Source organism: Rhododendron vialii, chromosome 8a (genome assembly GCF_030253575.1).
Source record: "Rhododendron vialii isolate Sample 1 chromosome 8a, ASM3025357v1".
NCBI lineage: Eukaryota > Viridiplantae > Streptophyta > Magnoliopsida > Ericales > Ericaceae > Rhododendron > Rhododendron vialii.
Genome location: NC_080564.1, coordinates 9,483,210 through 9,501,908, shown reverse-complemented (window position 1 = coordinate 9,501,908; position 18,699 = coordinate 9,483,210). Strand labels below are relative to the sequence as shown.

General features: G+C 37.4%; 1 protein-coding gene across 1 annotated transcript; it reads left to right on the top strand.

Moving 5' to 3' along the window:
- Nucleotides 1-4,937: 4,937 nt before the first annotated feature.
- On the top strand, nucleotides 4,938-11,003 carry LOC131298002 (adenylyl-sulfate kinase 3-like). The gene is made up of 7 exons (XM_058323251.1): nucleotides 4,938-5,515; nucleotides 6,901-7,041; nucleotides 9,154-9,303; nucleotides 9,396-9,514; nucleotides 9,667-9,751; nucleotides 9,965-10,011; nucleotides 10,549-11,003. Exons 1-7 carry the CDS (start codon nucleotides 5,248-5,250, stop codon nucleotides 10,645-10,647), a joined length of 909 nt encoding a protein of 302 aa, XP_058179234.1. The 5' UTR covers nucleotides 4,938-5,247; the 3' UTR covers nucleotides 10,648-11,003.
- Nucleotides 11,004-18,699: the final 7,696 nt, after the last annotated feature.

Genomic DNA, 18,699 nt, shown 5'->3' with positions numbered 1-18,699 from the left:
AACTAGTAAATGCAAAAATAATCATATAATGACAAATTAACTCATTTTAAGTTAAGTTTAAAACAACGCAGCCTTAGTAATCAAGATGTGAGTTCAGTCGATTGTACACTTTTCAAGTCGAGGGTTCCCATGGAGTTGGAAAAAATTTCAATGTTGGGTGGGTATTACATGGTGTCCACTCAACATTCGAGCTGTCTATTGTGTTTTAGGACAGCTCTGATTTGAAGAGAAAAAAAGAAAAGCGAAAGTGTTGGGATGAGAAGAGAAAAAGAGTTTCAATCCGAGCCATCCAAAAGTGTATTAGACGGCCTGAATGTGCCGAGCGGGTACCACGTGGGATATACCTACCCCACACCGAAAAATTTCTCCATGGAGTTATCCTTGTAAACAATTAGTGGAATTTTGCGCTGATATTCAGTTTTGAATCTTTTGATGATGATATTTGTATTCTCCAACCACATACAATCAACAAAGGATGAATAGGCAAAAGCATAATATTCAATATTAGGGGAGATTAATCTGATTTATTTTTAAAAATGGAAAAAGTAGTTTATGTTACACCCGACCCGGTTAACATGGGACCGCCTTTCAGTCTACTCCAATACTTGGCCTTTTGGTTGGGAAAATGATTTTGCCACTCTTTTTTTTTTGTTAACGCCAAAAATACACTTATAGAGGAGTGATATTAACAAAAAAAAAAATGACAAAATCTGTAACGCCTCGATTTCTCAAGGGATTTCGGAAACATTAATCTTAAAATACACTAAATTTTACAAATTATTAGGCCCTTATTTATCTTTATACAAAAATTACAATTTCAAAATAATACAAAAATCTATGTACATTTACTTAATAAAAGCAACTCCAGAGCGACTCTAATTTTGACACGAATTCCAAGCAACGTTGGCCCAGACTCCGTTCCAGGGGTCCCACCTATATCAACTGCTCCACTGTAGAATCCTGCATACTCTGACAAATTGAACGCCGAAGCAAACGATTTGCCAGGATACAAACGTATCCTGAGTGATAATTCACTAAGTAGAAATCCTAAAACCCAATACCACAATATGCAGATCAACAATATAATAATTCATAATACACTGAAGGTATAAAATAATAACACATCGTCTTTTTCTTTACTATCCATCATCTTACATGTAATCTAAGGATTCTCTCCGCGAGATCCTTTCCTCCCACATCCACTAACTACAATCGTCTCATGGGTCCACCCTTCCTCTTGCTTATCCTGCACCAGGGTCCTAGGTGAGCGCATCTAAGTTATGTACCGAGTATGTTCTCACTTAAGACCATAACAGGAGGATCGAGTCATCCCATGACGTATCGTACATTAGGGTCGGACATCCACTACCCCACGCTAACTATAACCGTTTCATGGGACCCATTCTCTTCCTCAAAGAGAAACTTCCCATGACGTATCATACATTAACGTCTCACTAACTATAACCGTCTCATGGGACCCATTCTCTTCCTTGAAGAGAAACTTCCCATGACGTATCATACGTTAGCATCTCACTAACTATAACCGTCTCATGGGACCCATTCTCTTCCTCAAAGAGAAACTTTCCATGACGTATCATACGTTAGCGTCACAACACCGGGCCCCGCAGGTAACCCATTTCAACACAGGGCCCCATAGGTTACCCTTGCCATCGCCAAGGCTCAATTCACAATCCACACAGTACTCACACTTTCAACACTTTATCATTTTCCATTTACTTATCATCGTCTACATGATTCACTACTCGTAACCACCCCGGGAACCTATTTGTCCGATCTACAGTCACAACAAAATATCACACGGTTCAATATTTCAACTAAAAGTACTAACAACACATAACCATGCGATAAAATTAATCCTGTCATAGATTTAATCATGCGAGTAACAGAATAATATTCAGCCAAACAATTAATTACTACACTTAAAATTAAGTCTATTTCTCTCATTTAGAAATTTTATAAAACATTTCTATTATTTAAACATTTTCTTTAACTCTCATATTATTTATAGATTTTACAAACTAATTTTTTTATTGAAAAATACTTATTGCTAAATTTAGTATTTACTATCTATATTAAATATTAATATGAGATTTTTATAACAACAAAATTATGAGAGGCTATGCTAATCAATATTTATTAGAGTTAAAGATTAACTAATATATAATCTAAAATATTTCTTGTTTACAATCTAAATAAATTTTTACTAATAAAATATTCTTGTTAATATTTCATAAATATTTATCTACCCCAATACTTTATTAAACACGTAAACGTTCACTCAAATACAAATTAACAATGCAACATCAATAATAATTTCACAATCAAACACTTGTTAAACGATCATAAATTTTCACAGGGTATAACACTAATCATTCCAGCACAACCGGACTAAATTTTAATATAAACAAGACTAAAAATAAATTAACAATTTAACAGCAGATTATCATATTCAATAAACTTTAAATCTAAGTAATTCCATTAATTTGCAGATAAAGGTTTTGGGTTTCCGAAAAACTACCTCAAACGCGATTCTAAGTCCGAATAAGTGTTATACGGTGTTCGTAGATCGCCGTGGTAGTTTTGAAATCTCGGGGCAGCGTCCGGCGGCACTCTGATAGGGCCAGCAGCAGCGGTGTGCCCACGAAACTCACGGTGTGCACACACCTACGGCCATAACTCTCTCTCTCTCTCTCTCTCTCTCTATATATATATATATATATATATATATATATATTCTAGACTCAACAATAGAATTGAGAGTAAAATAATATACTGGTGTTCAATTTTCGAATTTATGTGAGTATGTATAATGAGATATAATAAGGTAATAAGAAGGTGAGAGGATAAGTGTAGAAGTAGTGGAATGAGGAAGGAGATGGATACTGATAATGATAAAAGGATAGGAGACAAGTGCCACATTTGGGGGGTTTTCAATTCTAATGTATGTGGACGCATGTATGTACATGGTGAGGATGTATCTGGACGCTTTTATGTATAGGTTGAGAGATAGAGAAGTGGAGAGTTAGTTTGAATAGAGTTCTACTTAGGGTTTAGATAGGAAAGATAAGAGATAAATATGAATCACTGATTTCCTGTATATCTAAAGTTTAAATACATATCTTATACAATAATACAAATAATATCAATTGTACACATAATAATATATTTTAATTATTCAATCTAATTAATTATTGAATTAGAAATTTAACAATATAAATTTGTATTAAAAAAAATTGGGTCAAAAATCTGGGTCGTTACAAAAGCAGCCTTTGATTGGTGTTAATATATGAAGTGAGGCTCTAGTTCCTAACCGATGTGGGACACTTGACTCATTTTCACCAAATCTTGGGTAGTACAACTTTCCCCCTTTAGAGTGTTTTTTCTTTTATTTCTATTCTATAACAGGCTTATTTCTTGTATTAATTGACTTATTGGGTTTAGTTGTCTTGTGAACTCTCCAATTGATAAAGTATCCCGGATTTGTATTTTATATTTCATATATAATGTAAGTGATCACTTCTATCCATTGACCCAAAAAAAAAAAAAAACCCTCCGTTGGACATGCAATGTCCTTTTGTAGAGTCCCAACAACCTCTCTTGGTGTCTATGGTGGCAAAACGCATCCTACCCACCACTTGGAGAAGGCTATGCTCTAATATCATACCCAATTCTCCTAGTGGGGCTAGTATAGTTGATTTAAGTTTGTAGCGATTGTGAATTTGTTTGTGATTGTTTCTCCCTTGGATAGTAGTTTTTTTTTTTTTTGATAAGCACAATTTCATTGAAAAGCTCAAACGAATTACAAACTAAAAGGGGCATTTCCCAGTATGAACACCATAGATGTAATAGGGGCATCCCCGTAAGAAACACAAACAACTTTAAGGTATCTACTGCCTATACAAAGAATCAACATTTACATTGGAGAAAAAATACTATCCGAAAGCCTCCATTTGTCACCCAAAGTCCTGTTCAAAGTGGAGTTCTTAACACGTCTTCTGGAGCATAGAAAATCTCTAATAGAGTTAACCACGTTAAAGGACACAATGTCAACCTGTTTGGAAAGGCCTTGAAACACTCTAGTATTCCTCTCAATCCAAATACCATACACTGTAGCTGCTAAGGTACTATGTAAAACTAAATTCTTAAAAACCTTGGACATCCCATACTAGACAAGCTAGTCCACAATGTCCATGAGGGTGTTAGGAATGCCTGGCACCAAAGTTCTCACTAGAACTTGCTGCCAGACCATAGAAGAGAAGGGACACTGGAAAAATAAATGGTGGTGGGCCTTTCTAGCATTATTGCAAAGCACACATTTGTCGTCCACCTGCATCCCCCAATTAGCTAACCTGTCCTTAGTACACAGCTTGGTTTGAACGGCCAACCATAAAACAAAGGCCTATCGAGGGACCATTTGTTTGGACCAGACAATTGCTACCCAAGGTGGGTTTGGCCTTCTGATTTGAAGTGCTTCCCATGTAAGGCAACAGAATAATGGCCACTAGGATGAGGGACCCAAACAACATAATCCTCCCTCAAACTATCTGGCTTTAGAGTACTGAGAGTTTACCTGATTATCTCTTGAGTAATAAGATTCGAATCGTCGAGTAACAATTAACAAACAATTATGCGTTCCAAGTAAGTACACCAAACAATTACAATTAACAAATCCTAATCTTGGATCGTGACATACGCCGGATCTATTATTGCGGAGTATTCAGTATTCCAATAGAGAAAAACTTTCTAACGGGGTCTTTCGTAAATAAAGTTTAAAGCACTTCATCTTGAGCATTCAAAAGTATTTTGGATGATTTGGATAAAAAAACAAACTATTATCAGTAATAGATATCAATAATAATTTAAAAACGTATTTAAACCATTAATTATTGAAATAGACTATAGAAATTACGTGGAGCAGTGAATAGAGTATGTTTTCTCCCTGATCAAAAAATCCAAATCAACTCTCTCTCTCTCTCTCCCCCTCTCAACTGCAAAGCAGAGCTTCTGATCCCGTGTAGATTCTTCTGCCCAAAACCACGTGTCCCTCGCATTCCGCCGCTTTCAAACGTCCATCGATAATCATCGGACCAGACAGCGATAGAAATTTTAGCGTATCCCACGCCTATACATACACATGTAGTATATGTTACATCCCGCTGAAACCCTTAATTGAAACATCTCTCACTCCTGCCATCGCCCGCATCTCTCTCTCACTCCTACCGAAACATGATTACGGCCGGAAATCGACCGTCGATTCGGTGTCCGTTTCCGGAAATCGACCTCGGTGGCGGCTTGACGCCGACGAAATTAGGGTTCTTCAAGATCCCCGCGTCTAATTGTTGTTATGAAAGCGCAAGATCGAGTTTTTCCGCGCCAGTTAAGGCAATGGAGGGGTCTCAGGTGTCGTGCGTCAATGGCAAAGCTGATTTCGTTCGAGAATTAGATAAGGCCGACTCTAATGCGGACGATAAGGGTTTGGTAGAAGATTCTAAAGGTACGGTTCTGATCCCTGTTTCCTTTTCCGGATTCCAAATTTGACCCGTGGATTATTGCTTTTAAAATTTGGTTCGAAAGGTCTTTGTTTTATGTTCGAAAGATTGTCTATGGCTTTTTAAAGATTGACTATTTTGACCCACTAAGGTTGTTCCAATTTATCTTCTTATTTAAATTTTTTTTTAATTTTTAAACTCTAATAGAAAAATTATTTGTATAAATATATAATTTTTGAGTTTGAAATTAATTTTTTTTTCAAAAAATACTTTTTGGAGAACCCCCGACCTTTTTTACTTATCTATTTTTGTTGCATATCCAATAATACTTCAAAATGATTTCTTTTTCAGGAATCAGAATCACACTTTCAATTATCATCTTAAGGAATGCCTAAGGAATTACACTAGTGCCCATTTTAAATATATCAAGTGCTTTTAAGAATCCTCCAGAATTTCACTTTAATGTGTAGAATATCTTGCATTTTGTGATTGTGTTTAGAAAACTTTTGTTTAAGTTTGTATTAGGGGTGGTTTCCCAGATGTGTTACAATACTAAAAATATTTTTTTGTATTTTTAGCACATTTGGGAAACTAGGCATTATTAAATTTTATGCTTAGTAAGAATTGTTTTAAGTTTGGAGGCGTGTCAATGGAAAAAGATTTCGACTGAGTTCGTTTTGGGATTTTGGATTTGAATTTGTAGATAATAAGTGTAGAAAGAAATAGAGTAATGATTGGAAATATGCTAATGATTAGAGAGAGAAAAATGAAAGTAATGATTGGAAAGAAATAAAATAATTTTTAGAATCCAAAATTCAAAACCCTTAAACTTCCGGGGTCTTCAAGATTATGGTTGATAGTGACAGTGTCTGCTATTTCGATTTTCTGGATCCACCACTGCCTGTGAGTATTGTTTCTTAGCATGCAGTTGAACACGCTCTTCAATTTTGTAATTACCATTTTTTTTTTATCCTTTTCCTACCTTCAAGTGAACTCGAGATACTTAAACTTTTTAGCATGCTTGGATATTTGAAAATTGTTACCCATATGTCAAAACTTTAAAGGGGGAAATTTTTTGTGAATGGTGGTTTGGCATTCGTAGTGTGAGCAACAATTTGCTTACTCAACCCAAATTCTTTGAAATTTGGCGTGTGAAGCTTCTCTGGGAGGTGCAAATGTAATATTGCTACAATTAGTCTGAAGTGCTTTTATTTTAAATTGCATTAGCGGTCTAACCTCCAGCGAGCATATGATAGTTGTTCCTTGTTTATGCTGTGAACATCGACCGTGAAATGTAGTTGCAAGATTGTTGTAGATCTGGCGTTTAGTAGGTTGTTTAGAGGATTAAGTTTACTGAGATTTTACTTCTTTCGACTGGATATATAACTAGGTAAAAGTATGCGGCAGATGTCTACTTTTGGAAATTCGTCAAACATTGTGTGGCATAAGTGCTCGGTCAAGAAAATTGACAGGCAGGAGTTACTCCAGCAAAAAGGGTGCGTCATATGGATCACAGGCCTCAGTGGTTCAGGTTTGTGTTCAATTGCATGTAGCTACTTGAATTGTTCATTGCTTGGGCCTAAGTGCTGTCTAGGCTACGCGACTTTTGATGATGCTTCTACATTTTGCTGTTGTACATTTGTACTGAAAATTACCACTGATTGCCATTATCTTAAAAACCAAATTGAAGGTATATTGAGTAAGAAGATTTGGTTCATTGGGATCTTTCTAAATTGGTTTTAACATGCCAGCTTGAGTTCAACTTTAGTTTCAATACCAGGTTTCATTAGTGGTTCTTGATTTCTTTGCTTTTTTGAAAGGCTCATTACTGGTTCCAATAAAGCTAATTTTGTCCACCTTTTTGGGATCTTTCTAAATTGGTTTTAACATGCCAGCTCGAGTGCAACTTTAGTTTCAATACCAGGTTTCAAGAGTGGTTCTTGTTTCTTTTCTTTTTTTGAAAGGCTCATTAGTGGTTCCAATAAAGCTAATTTTGTCCACCTTTTTGTGTTTATTTTCTTTTCCCATTCGTGGTTAACAAAATGCTTGTTGGTTTTTACCCATAATCATTACTATTTGAATATGACTGGTTTCCTTTTTTAAACTGCCTCTGGAGAGTCTGGACATTTACTGCGTGTGACCAATAAAAATGCCTATCTTAGTTCATCCATGTTTAACTGGAGTAAGAGTTGTCCTTGTTCAGAAAATGTCATACTTGTAATTATTGGTGGAAGAGTTGCTGGGGAAGAGTAGAAGTCAACTAAGACACTGAAGAAGCTATAGAAGGGAGTAGAGTCCATGGTGAGAATAGAGTACTTGATTATCAGGCAAAGGAGATCAAATAGAGTGTACTGATTCCCTGGATAATAGTAGAAGCATCTTAGACGTCCCAGAATTACATGTGCTCGTTCAAAAGGTAAAATGGAACTCAGAATGAGATCAACGTTAGGAAGAAGAGTTCATATATCAAAACATATTCTCTAGAAAGCTGTTTACAGATACTAATCCTGAGGATTAGTTATTAGTGTGCTCTTTCTAATGCTTCTTCACGGATGCAACTGGAAACGTGAATTCTGAAAACCGAAATGAAATGTAGAAATTCCTTGATTTAGTACTACACATCATCTCTAAGAAGCACGCTTTAATGTGTCCGGTTGCATTACTGTTGCAGGTGCATAGTGCTGCAGCCTGTGTTGAACAGATAGGTGATATTGTGGGGATGGATAATATATAGTTGTTAGGGGTAGGTTTTAAGGTTAAACGGTGGTGCTTCATAGTTATGTCGAGGATATTACAAATGAGAAGTAATAGAACTTTATACGAGCCTCAGACACTATCCAAGTGTCAAAAATTGTCTCATTGGTTAGTGGTAGTTGGATGACTTGAATAAATGTGGAGAAAAGTAGTTGATTCTGTGGTTGTTGATCAATTATGCACTACAGGAAGGGGCAGACCGAAATTGCCATCAAATGCAGTAGTTCAAAAGGGTCTTGGTTTTTTGAATATATGAAACATGATGTCCTTTGACAAATCTTAATGGAGAGAACAGATTCATGTAGCCGACCCAAATGATGGGGACTTAAGGCCCTGCTTTGTTTGGTTTGGTTTGGTTTTATGCTGCTGTAGAAGCAAAATATTTTGTTTCTGTTACGAATTTTCAGATTTTCGAACCAATTTGAGGGTTGCACGTCCCCTCTTTTTCACATGACAGGATTCCTATTTCCTGCATATAAGTTTACAAGTGATATGAAACCACTAGTATACAATCTTTAGCGTTCTTCTCAAAAGGGCTCCTAGCCTCCTATATTTACCAAGTCCAGCACTGTACCTCAGTTATCCTGATACTGAATGAAATACAATACTGAATTATGTACCAACTCTAAGCCTTACTTTTAGGAAACATTGCCACGTTATAGCAAGAAATATAGCAAGAAATCTATGCATCTTTTTATATCAAACTTGTCGGTACTATCAGTACCTCTTACATTGACATTTTTCCTTTCATTACTCTCTATTTTCAAGTCAAATTTATTAAATGGTTCCTTATGTTTTCTTGTCTTGGAATTATGACTTTAGGAAAGAGCACTCTCTATTTTGAAATCAATTCTATTGCTTTGTTCCTTTCCTGGAATTATAACTCTAGGAAAGAGCACTTTAGCATGCGCTTTAAGTCGAGGCTTGCACATCAGAGGAAAGCTGACCTACATCCTTGATGGTGACAATGTTCGTCATGGTCTGAACCGCGATCTCAGCTTTAAAGCAGAGGATCGTGCAGAAAACATACGTAGAATTGGTGGGTTTTCGAGGTCCATTTATGTACACTCATTGGTGATCCACTTAGTCTTCTCTAAAATTGTTGGAGTTTCATATATTAATGAATTTTAGGGGAGGTTGCGAAGCTGTTTGCAGATGCCGGAGTTATTTGCATTGCTAGTCTGATATCTCCGTACAGAAAGGACCGAGATGCCTGTCGTGCTCTACTGTCAAAAGGAGAATTCATTGAGGTTTGTGTTCTATGACAATTTAAGCATTTGGGTGCATACAGAAGGGATAAGGATTTTGCGATGGATGGGAGATTCTTCATTGTTTGCAATTGACAAATCATGTTTTTCATTAAAATCATTTAGTGATGTTTGACAGAGTGTAATGTTCACAGGTGTTTATGGACATGCCTTTGCAAGTATGTGAAGCAAGGGACCCTAAGGGGCTGTACAAGCTTGCACGAGCAGGAAAAATTGAAGGTTTCTTCTCTATCCAAAAATGCGAATTGAATTTATTTGGTCTGGACTGTCAATGTGCCTAGGGTTTCTTCCTTTTTCCTTGCGGTAAATAAATTCAATGGTGGTTTAAGTTAGTCGGTAGTTGGTAGCTTGATCACGGCGCTAATTTCTGTAATTCTCTTCATCGCCATGCTAATTTCAATTCAATTCTTTTCTTGTCCTGTTATCTTGCAGGTTTTACTGGGATTGATGACCCATATGAGCCACCATTGAATTCTGAGGTATGTGTGCCCTTTAGGGTGTATTTGGGTAAGGAAATGGAAATGCAAGAAAAGGATCTAACAACTCAATGGTTTGATCCTTCATTTTTTCCGTTTCCATTTTCTTTTCCTTACCCAAAGCCTTGTCCCAAATACAGCTTTAAGTGTATTGAGTGTATTTATCTTTTGTGTTCTTGCTTTGTCTGAACTCACTCAAGCACGGCTGTACATCAGAATGTGCCTTGTACTCTTCTAAGAAGCATGCAAACTTCAGTATACAACAATTTGCAATCGGTACCAAAGTGGATTATTCTCTATCTTAATGTACCAATATGTAAGTTGAAAGGGAATCCTTTTTTTGAGTTGCCGAATGAATAATTGAGGCGAAGTTGAGGTGAACGTTTTGTTGTTTTGTTTGCGACCTTCAGATTTCAATTATTCTGTTAGTGGAAATTGAGATCAAGTTCAAGGACTTTTGGTGATACGGTAGTATCAAAAGTCATGTAAAATGTGCCATGTTTACTTCTCATTGATATTTAAATTCTACTACTATTGCAGATAGTATTGCAACAGAAAGGAGGGGTCTGTGCTTCCCCATGTGATATGGCTGAAACCGTGATATCTTACTTGGAGGAGAATGGGTATCTCATTTCCTAATTTGTGGGCATTGCTGTTCAGCAGCTGCTGAACTCGTCCACCTGTACAATACTGTGCGATGGAATCGCAAATGGCTGATAATTTTTTTCCTCGTGGGAAGGAAACGAAGGAAACTGCTCGTTTCCTTTTTGAATGCTTCCATCCTTCCTGTATGATATCCAGTTAATTGATTGATTAATTGGATGTATATTTGTTGTACTGTCCTGTAAAGGCCTTTTGGTCTTGCTTGCAATAAACGAGGAAGTATTTCAATTGTTATTGTAAATGTTCTTTATAATCTGTGAATTGGTTTTTCTGTATGGGAAAAATGGTTGTCTCAATATAATAGCACCAACGTGAACCTTTGAAGTGGTGTATATCAAGTCTGAATATGAAAGTACAAGGGTTAGGCCGTGAGTATAAGAAAGCTAATAAGTGTTTGTCCTTCCTGAGGTCACATGTTCGAATTCCACGACGCCAGACATTACGAACCCTGGGGCCACTGGAGAGTTTGTCCGGTTGTTAAACTTTAGTGCCTTGGAATTAGTTGAGGTGCGCCCAAATTGATCCGGATATTTAGTTATCTAAAAAAGGAAAAAGAAGAAGAAGAAGCTCTCTACTTCCCAGCACCCAATTGTTCTGATATGGCTATTCTACGATTGCTATAGAGTCTGGATAGTTGTTCTGTTTTACATCTCAAAATAAGTCTACAATGTATCTTGTAGAACTCTTTCCTTCTAGCACCTAGCAATGATTTCCTGCCGAGCAAAATCATGTGTTGATATGCGTCGTTGACACAAACAACACATGATCTATAATATAATTCTACAATATACCAGATTTTGTGGGATTTCGTCTGCAGTTGTTTCACTGTTCATGATTAGGAAGAATAAATTAGTCTTACAGTTACCTTGTAAAGTACTCCTACTACTCTTAAGCTACATATATGTGCATGGATCGAAACTGTAAAAACGATATGTGTGTGTTTTCAGTAATGTAAGGTGTTTTAAGTCAACTTACGCGCACTTCGGACTAATCTCTACAATCCCTTTCACAGGAAGTAAATTATAAGTCACAAGGCAAGACCATCAAAAACAAAGGGAAGGGACACGACTAATTTATATCCTTTTCTTTTCTCCAATTTGTCAGTCTCTTTCAGCACTGTTTCTTCCGGGAAATTGCTCCAAAGTTAGAGGGTCCATGATTTGATGCATACATTGTTCAAAAAAAGGTTGAGTTTGGGTATGCACTGAGCTCTCATTGGAGGAGAGCCATAGTGCCTCTCAACATCACCAGCTTGAAGCCAACAGCTTTTTTAAAAATGGGAGAGGTTAGAAAATAAAGAAAAAGTTGGACAAATGAGAGAGACCTAATGAAATAAATCCACAGGCAACTTGTCCCTTTCCCTAATTTGGTCAACTTATGTGGTCTGTTCTTGCGAAGTCATTGCATTTTTCATGTTGAAGCAATTCTATTAATTTCTACTTACAAATGGGTGCTGAGAACTGCTTTTTGAGAAACAGGAGTCGGATAGAAGGGGAGAAACTATTTTGGTAATTTGGACAAAAGAGTAGATACAAAATTATGCGGACCTGCATACTTGGATGTGAAGTCTCGAACCCTTGTGTAAGAGAGGGAGCAGAAGCCCCGAGGGTTAGTCGGGTTGGTCAGTGAGTTTACTCCCCCCACACTTGACTAGGGTCAGGGCCGGCCCAACCCCAAGGCTCAAGAGACTTGGGCCTTGGGCATCCCAAAAATTTAAAAATTTAAATTTTTAGGGATACTCTAATATTGTCACTATTTGGGTTTGAGTAGACTCTTTTTAAGCCTAAGAGCATCCGCATTGTAATAAGCAAATGGAAGTGAATAAGCAAATTTAACAACAATGCTAAAAAACCATCCCACATTGTAATAACCAAAGTTACAAGTCTTTTAGTAAATAACCAAATTCCATCCATTCCATAACCAAACTTAACAACTTTTACCAATAACCAAAACTCAATAACCAAACTCAACAATTAAACTTAAAACTTAATAACTCAAAAACACCCCATATTGGAATCGTCTTATCGAGACGAATAATTTGGTGTGGTCGGGTGCGTGATTAAAACTCGTTTGCGATTGGACAAATGTGCATTGTGTATTGTGGGGTTTTTTTTGGTTAGAGATACAAAATAACCAATGTGGAGGTAGAGGTTGTTAAGTTTGATTATGGATTACATGGATAATCAAATGCTGATGTGGCACATTTTGATTATTGATTTTGATTAGTATCATTGCGGATGCTCTAATAGAATGAAAAAAATACCCAATTAGAGGTAATGAGTTAACTCAACCCACTATCCCATAAGCCCAAGTGTCCAACCCACTAAATTCCCAAAATCATTTCCCCCAAACCACCGAATAACACCTCCCCAAAATCGTTTTCCCCCAAACCCACCCCAAAAACTTCACGATCTCGTATTTTGTGTTCGTATGTAATGATTAGTAAAACTTTATATTGGTTTGACTTTCTCGTTTTGTAATTGTTATTGTAAAAATTGTTAAGTATTAACTCTTTAAGAGCACAATTTTTTTTATTAGGTCTTGGGCACTAAAAATTCTTGGGCCGACCCTGACCAGGGTTTGCTTCTCGGGGCAGGCCGCAAGGAAGAATATTTTGAGAATCCTCTAGTCCTGGTGCGGACGTGGAGGGAATTAGTTGAGGTACGCGTAAACTGGCCCAGACTCCCCGACCGTTGAACCGAAAAGAAGAAGAGGGAGCAGTATCCTGATAACATTGAAGAATTTTACGAGGAAATGATTTTGCCTTTTTTTTTTGTGTTAACGCTACTCCACTTGCAGGGGAGTGGCGTTAACAAAAAAGAGAGTGGCAAAATCAGCAACCATTTTATGGGGTTTTAGATCACTTTGTGATCCTAACAAAAATACACTTGCAGGGGAGTGACGTTAACAAAAAAAAGAGTGACAAAATCAACAACCATTTTATGGGGTTTCATATCACTTTGCGATCCGTTGGGTTACATGTAGTTTGACCGTCCCCATCGTATATCATGTACTTATCTAGTCTAAGTCCTAAGCATACGCTCAAAGGAGAGTGACTGATGAAATATTGAGAATATCTTAGGGCTTTGATCAACGAAACGACGTAGTAACCAATAGTTTAGAGTTGGGATTAAATTAATCCAACAAGCCTACACCTCAACTTTGCCACCTCTATTAGAATGACAAAATTGCTATCGTGGTTGAGGTAGTGACATCTAATCAGCATTTTTGAGTTTAGAACCCCCATTAGCAAATTATAATAACTACTATAAGTGTAGGGACCTAAAATCCACAAGACATCCCCTAATTTAGTCTTATTAGTCTTGTCTTTAATGGCTTTTGGTTAAGCAATTAACATCATTGATTTTGTTTTGAAAACAAACATAAATTTAAATATAGTTTCGCAGGGGATCGGAGATGGAACCCTTCCTTGGGGAATATTTCCTGAATTATATATTTCTTGGGAACTGAGTGACCAATCTGTCCCTCACAAATGAGTGTTGCTGTTGTGGCTTGGATTGAGGTATGGGCAATGCCCCCCACCCCCCCGCTCTCTCTCTCACAGCTATTAGGACTGCTTGTACGTAATGAATGCTTTCAAGAAAAAACATCTAACCCAAAACTCAAGAAGGGACAAAGGGTCCAAACATGGAATTTTTCCCAATGATTGATGAAAGAAACCTAGAATACCAACAGGTCTTGACATTATTACCCACTGAGAAAAACCAAAGGGAAATAATTTACACCTTCTTTGACAGACTTTTCTTTAACATTTATTTGAACCAAAACAACGTTTATTTCTTAAGAGTAAATTTAATGGTATGCGGAACTCATTAATCCAAGATTTCAAGTTGATTCCCAAATCAAGATTTTAAATGTGGGCCTATCAGATTGGTTAATACTAAAATCATATCAAAAACCCAAAGGTATATATTACAGAAATCATTAAAAGATAAGGAGTGAACTAAAACTACCAAAATCTAGACACAGACACTTGCTGTAAATGCAGGCCGGCGAAACGTCAGAACATAAGAACCAATCGCAAAAGAGATAGCAGAGAATCATACAAGGATCTCCAGTTCAAACCCTTAGGGAGCACATATGAAATCTGAGCCAGCTTCGTGACCATGATACCCACAAGCCAGATGCCAACACGCCCTTGTCAGCGAGTAGAGACACCGGCAGACTAGATGACGACAGCCTAATACACTAACATGGGCACTGGATCACCCCTGTGCGAGCCCCGCTATCACTTCGAGCTCTGGCGCGCAAAAGAACAACCGTCGGCAAACCGACAGACTGACGCAACCACGGTGAGGTACTGAGTACCACCTCTGAGAAACCAGAAACACAACTACAACCAAAGTAATTATTCGCCCACCACTAACACCCACCGGACCTAGGGAACCAAACCAGTAACATCGGATTGGGGAGACTCGCTGGGATAACCTGGATAAACCGATACAAAACAGAAAAAAAACCCTAACCCCATCACACATTCACACTATTATTACCTCACTGTTGACCACTATACATCGGATCTAAGAAGACAAGCAGGGTCCGGTTGAGTTAGGCCCAAAGAACGCCGGCCGTCCGAACATTCGAAGCTTGGTCACCTGGAACTCACCAATATTTGCCATACCAAACCAGTGAAGATAGATGCACCAAGATGTAGAGGAGAGAGAAAGGAGTAGTGGAAAGAGAGAGGAGGGTGAAGGAGGCGGTGCCCCCCTCTCCTAGATCGGTTTAGGGTTTAGGCCTATCAGACAATACAAGTGGTATCATCGATGTTGATGTCAAATATTCAATGCAGTTTGTCAAAATAGTGTCACGAATGCAAGAAATAAGATGAAGGATGTAACATACTTGAATCCAAATCGAAATTGCACCTATGAATCAAGTAATTAGTGGCCTTGTTTGAGCAAAATTTAGTCAAAAGAGTTGTGGAATGACGCTCTTGTTCCACTGAAACTGTTAAGAAAATTGGGGTTTAAACATTGTGAACTCATGTAGTTGGACACAAAATCGAACATGAATCAATTTGGAATATTGCTCCCTATGATAGGGTTTGAAGTTCAAGGCGCTGCCTTGTTCGTTTAGGGATCTCAAAACCATTAGGCACAGCCTCCAATAAATTTTTACGATCTATTTTTTCACTTATTACTCTAAAAAACCTCCCTCAAAACCCCCAAATGAGCAAGACCCACGCGCATTCTGTTTATTCTTTTAAGTTAATTCTTTTGTATCTTCCTACTCACTTAACTAGACATTCTGTTTTTTTTGTTAAGACTGTCCTCTAAGCATTTCACAATTGAAATAAATGTGTAATTCATTAAAAATTAGGAATTATAAATAAATAAATAGGATTATATTTGAACTCGAAAGAGTGGGGGTCATGGTCAAGGCCTAAGATTTTGAATTTGTTTGTTTCTAGTAGATGCTATCAACTTTTGTGGGGATGAGTCATACAGGATATTGTTGTAACTTTAATCATGCCCCATTCTACTAGACAAAAGGATAATTAATTAGTACCTTAAAATTAGTTGAGAAGCGTACAAATTAACTTGAACACTCGAAGTTATAAAAGAAGTGGTTATATTCGAACGAGAGAAAAGTGGAAGAGGCGAGATGTGATTGATTTGACTTTGATTTAGACACCTGTAAGTGGACGGTGAGATTGATCCCCACTCAAAGACGGATGCATGTATAGGCATATGGGGGCCACGACCCCGCATCATTTTGGTTTTTTTTTTTCAAATTTTAATTTCAGTATTAGTTGTTCTTTTTTGTTTGTTAAAAACATCTAAACATTGTATTTTGTATTGGGCGTTATTTAGACATTTAAATATTTTACGAATGTGTTCGTTTTGGGTTCTAAAACTCAATTTCTCTCTTTGCACATGGTCTCTATAAGTTTTTCCTTTAATTATTATTCTCCTTTCTCTTTCTATTTCTCTCAACTCATTACCGAAAAAATCTCACTCAAAATAAACCAAACAAACTATTTGATTCTGGAACCGTGAAATTTCAAAATCTGGTTGTTCATAGTTCGGCCTCCGAATTTACAAAATTCTGGTTTCATCCCTGTCCCTACTACTCAAAATTAGTCGAGATACGCATAAAATGAACTGAACACTCAATTTGGAAAAAAAAAAGTGTAACAGGCATGCCCTAGATTGTGGAGAAGGTGCACACAACTTGTCATAATGACGCAACAGTATATTACATAAACTATATACTAACATGGGTATGGGGGTGTGGTTTGTAGACTAGTATAGATATGAGTGTTGCTACAGGGACCGATTGGGGGGACCGAATTCGGACCGACGGCCGCCGGCGGGCCGTCTCCGGCCACCGGACGGCCGATCCGAGCCGTCCAAAAATTTTAAAAAAAAAAACCGAGGGGCCCTACGCGGGAATCAACGTCATCCGAGGTGTGTAGGGTGCTTGATCGGAGCACCCCTTTTCGTGTGTATATGTATATATTATACATATACACACGAAAAGGGGTGCTCCGATCAAGCACCCTACACACCTCGGATGACGTTGATTCCCGCGTAGGGCCCCTCGGTTTTTTTTTTTAAAATTTTTGGACGGCTCGGATCGGCCGTCCGGTGGCCGGAGACGGCCCGCCGGCGGCCGTCGGTCCGAATTCGGTCCCCCCACAATCGGTCCCTGTAGCATTTTTGAGTATAGATATAGAAAAGGGGAAAAAGTAGGGAATTTTATGGCAGGGTTTGGAGAGGGAATAGGAGGCAAGTAATGTGAATGGCTTTGTGCGTGTTGGGGTGCGGTGGTCGTCGTGGTGGGGTTGATGATGATGATGATGATGATGCACGCCGGCAGCTTTTCTGACGTCTCTCTCTCTTGCTCTCTCTCTCTCTAACCCCCCCCCCCCATTTGTCACGCCTGCTCCCACCCAAATAATTATATATTGCTACTCCCTTTCTCTCTGATCCCCTAAAACCCCCCTATGATATTTTTCAAAAGTTCATTCACGGTGAAATAATTTATTTACGGTTTCGTGCAATTTTACCTGTTCGTTTCAGCAATTAACGGTTGAAATACATTTTTAGACTATTGCGGGTAATAAATATTTCTTATAGTTAATAGTTTGTCTTTAATTTGGAACGTCAAAAATACTTTTGGACGGCCAAAATTGACCTCCTTAAACTTTATTTATGGAAAGACCTTGTGAAAATATTTTTTTTTATTTTTATAACTAACTATTCAAGGTAGTTTGTGTGTATCTTGATTAATTTTAAAATTCTGAAGGTAACGATTGGATAATTTCCAAGTTACCCATGGTTTAGAAAGTTCGACCTACGTGAAATTCGAACATGCGATCTCGTAAAAAACAAACATTTATTATCGTTTTCATGCGTACCTCATCAAATCCCTGGTTAGCCCATCTGATGATCACAACCTTTGTTATCTTTTTCTCATTCTGTATTACATCATTTGTCAGACAGAATTCCATATCTAAGCACGCACCTCGTCCGTTCCATTTTCCAAGTTTTAACAGAAAAACCCATTTCAGTCAACCCCTTTACTAAAATTTAAAAACACGCTCTTAAAAAGTACCCCAAAGAAAGGAAAACTCCCCCACAGGCCACCACCCCTCCTCACATCGATTACACAAAAAGCAAACTTCAGATTTTTTTCATATCCTCCTCCTCACATGTTTTGATAATCTATTTCATTGTAATATCACGAAATGATATTCTTTAATAGTTCTATAAATTGTGAAGAGAAAGATAAATTTTGGAGAAATCAAAACATGCATGTTCGAATTTAATGGAAGAAAAAATGATATATATATATATATATATGTGTGTGTGTGTGTGTGTTTAATTATAGTTTCTATTCATGTGAATTACGTCCAACAACACCAAATATAGAGTTATTAAAGAGTTTATCTAACTTCAGTACTCGAGAATTAATCGAGTTGTGTAAAAGTTGACCTGAACCTACTACTATTCAAAAAAGAAAAAAAAAAGATTGTCATTGCCACACTCTTTATTTATC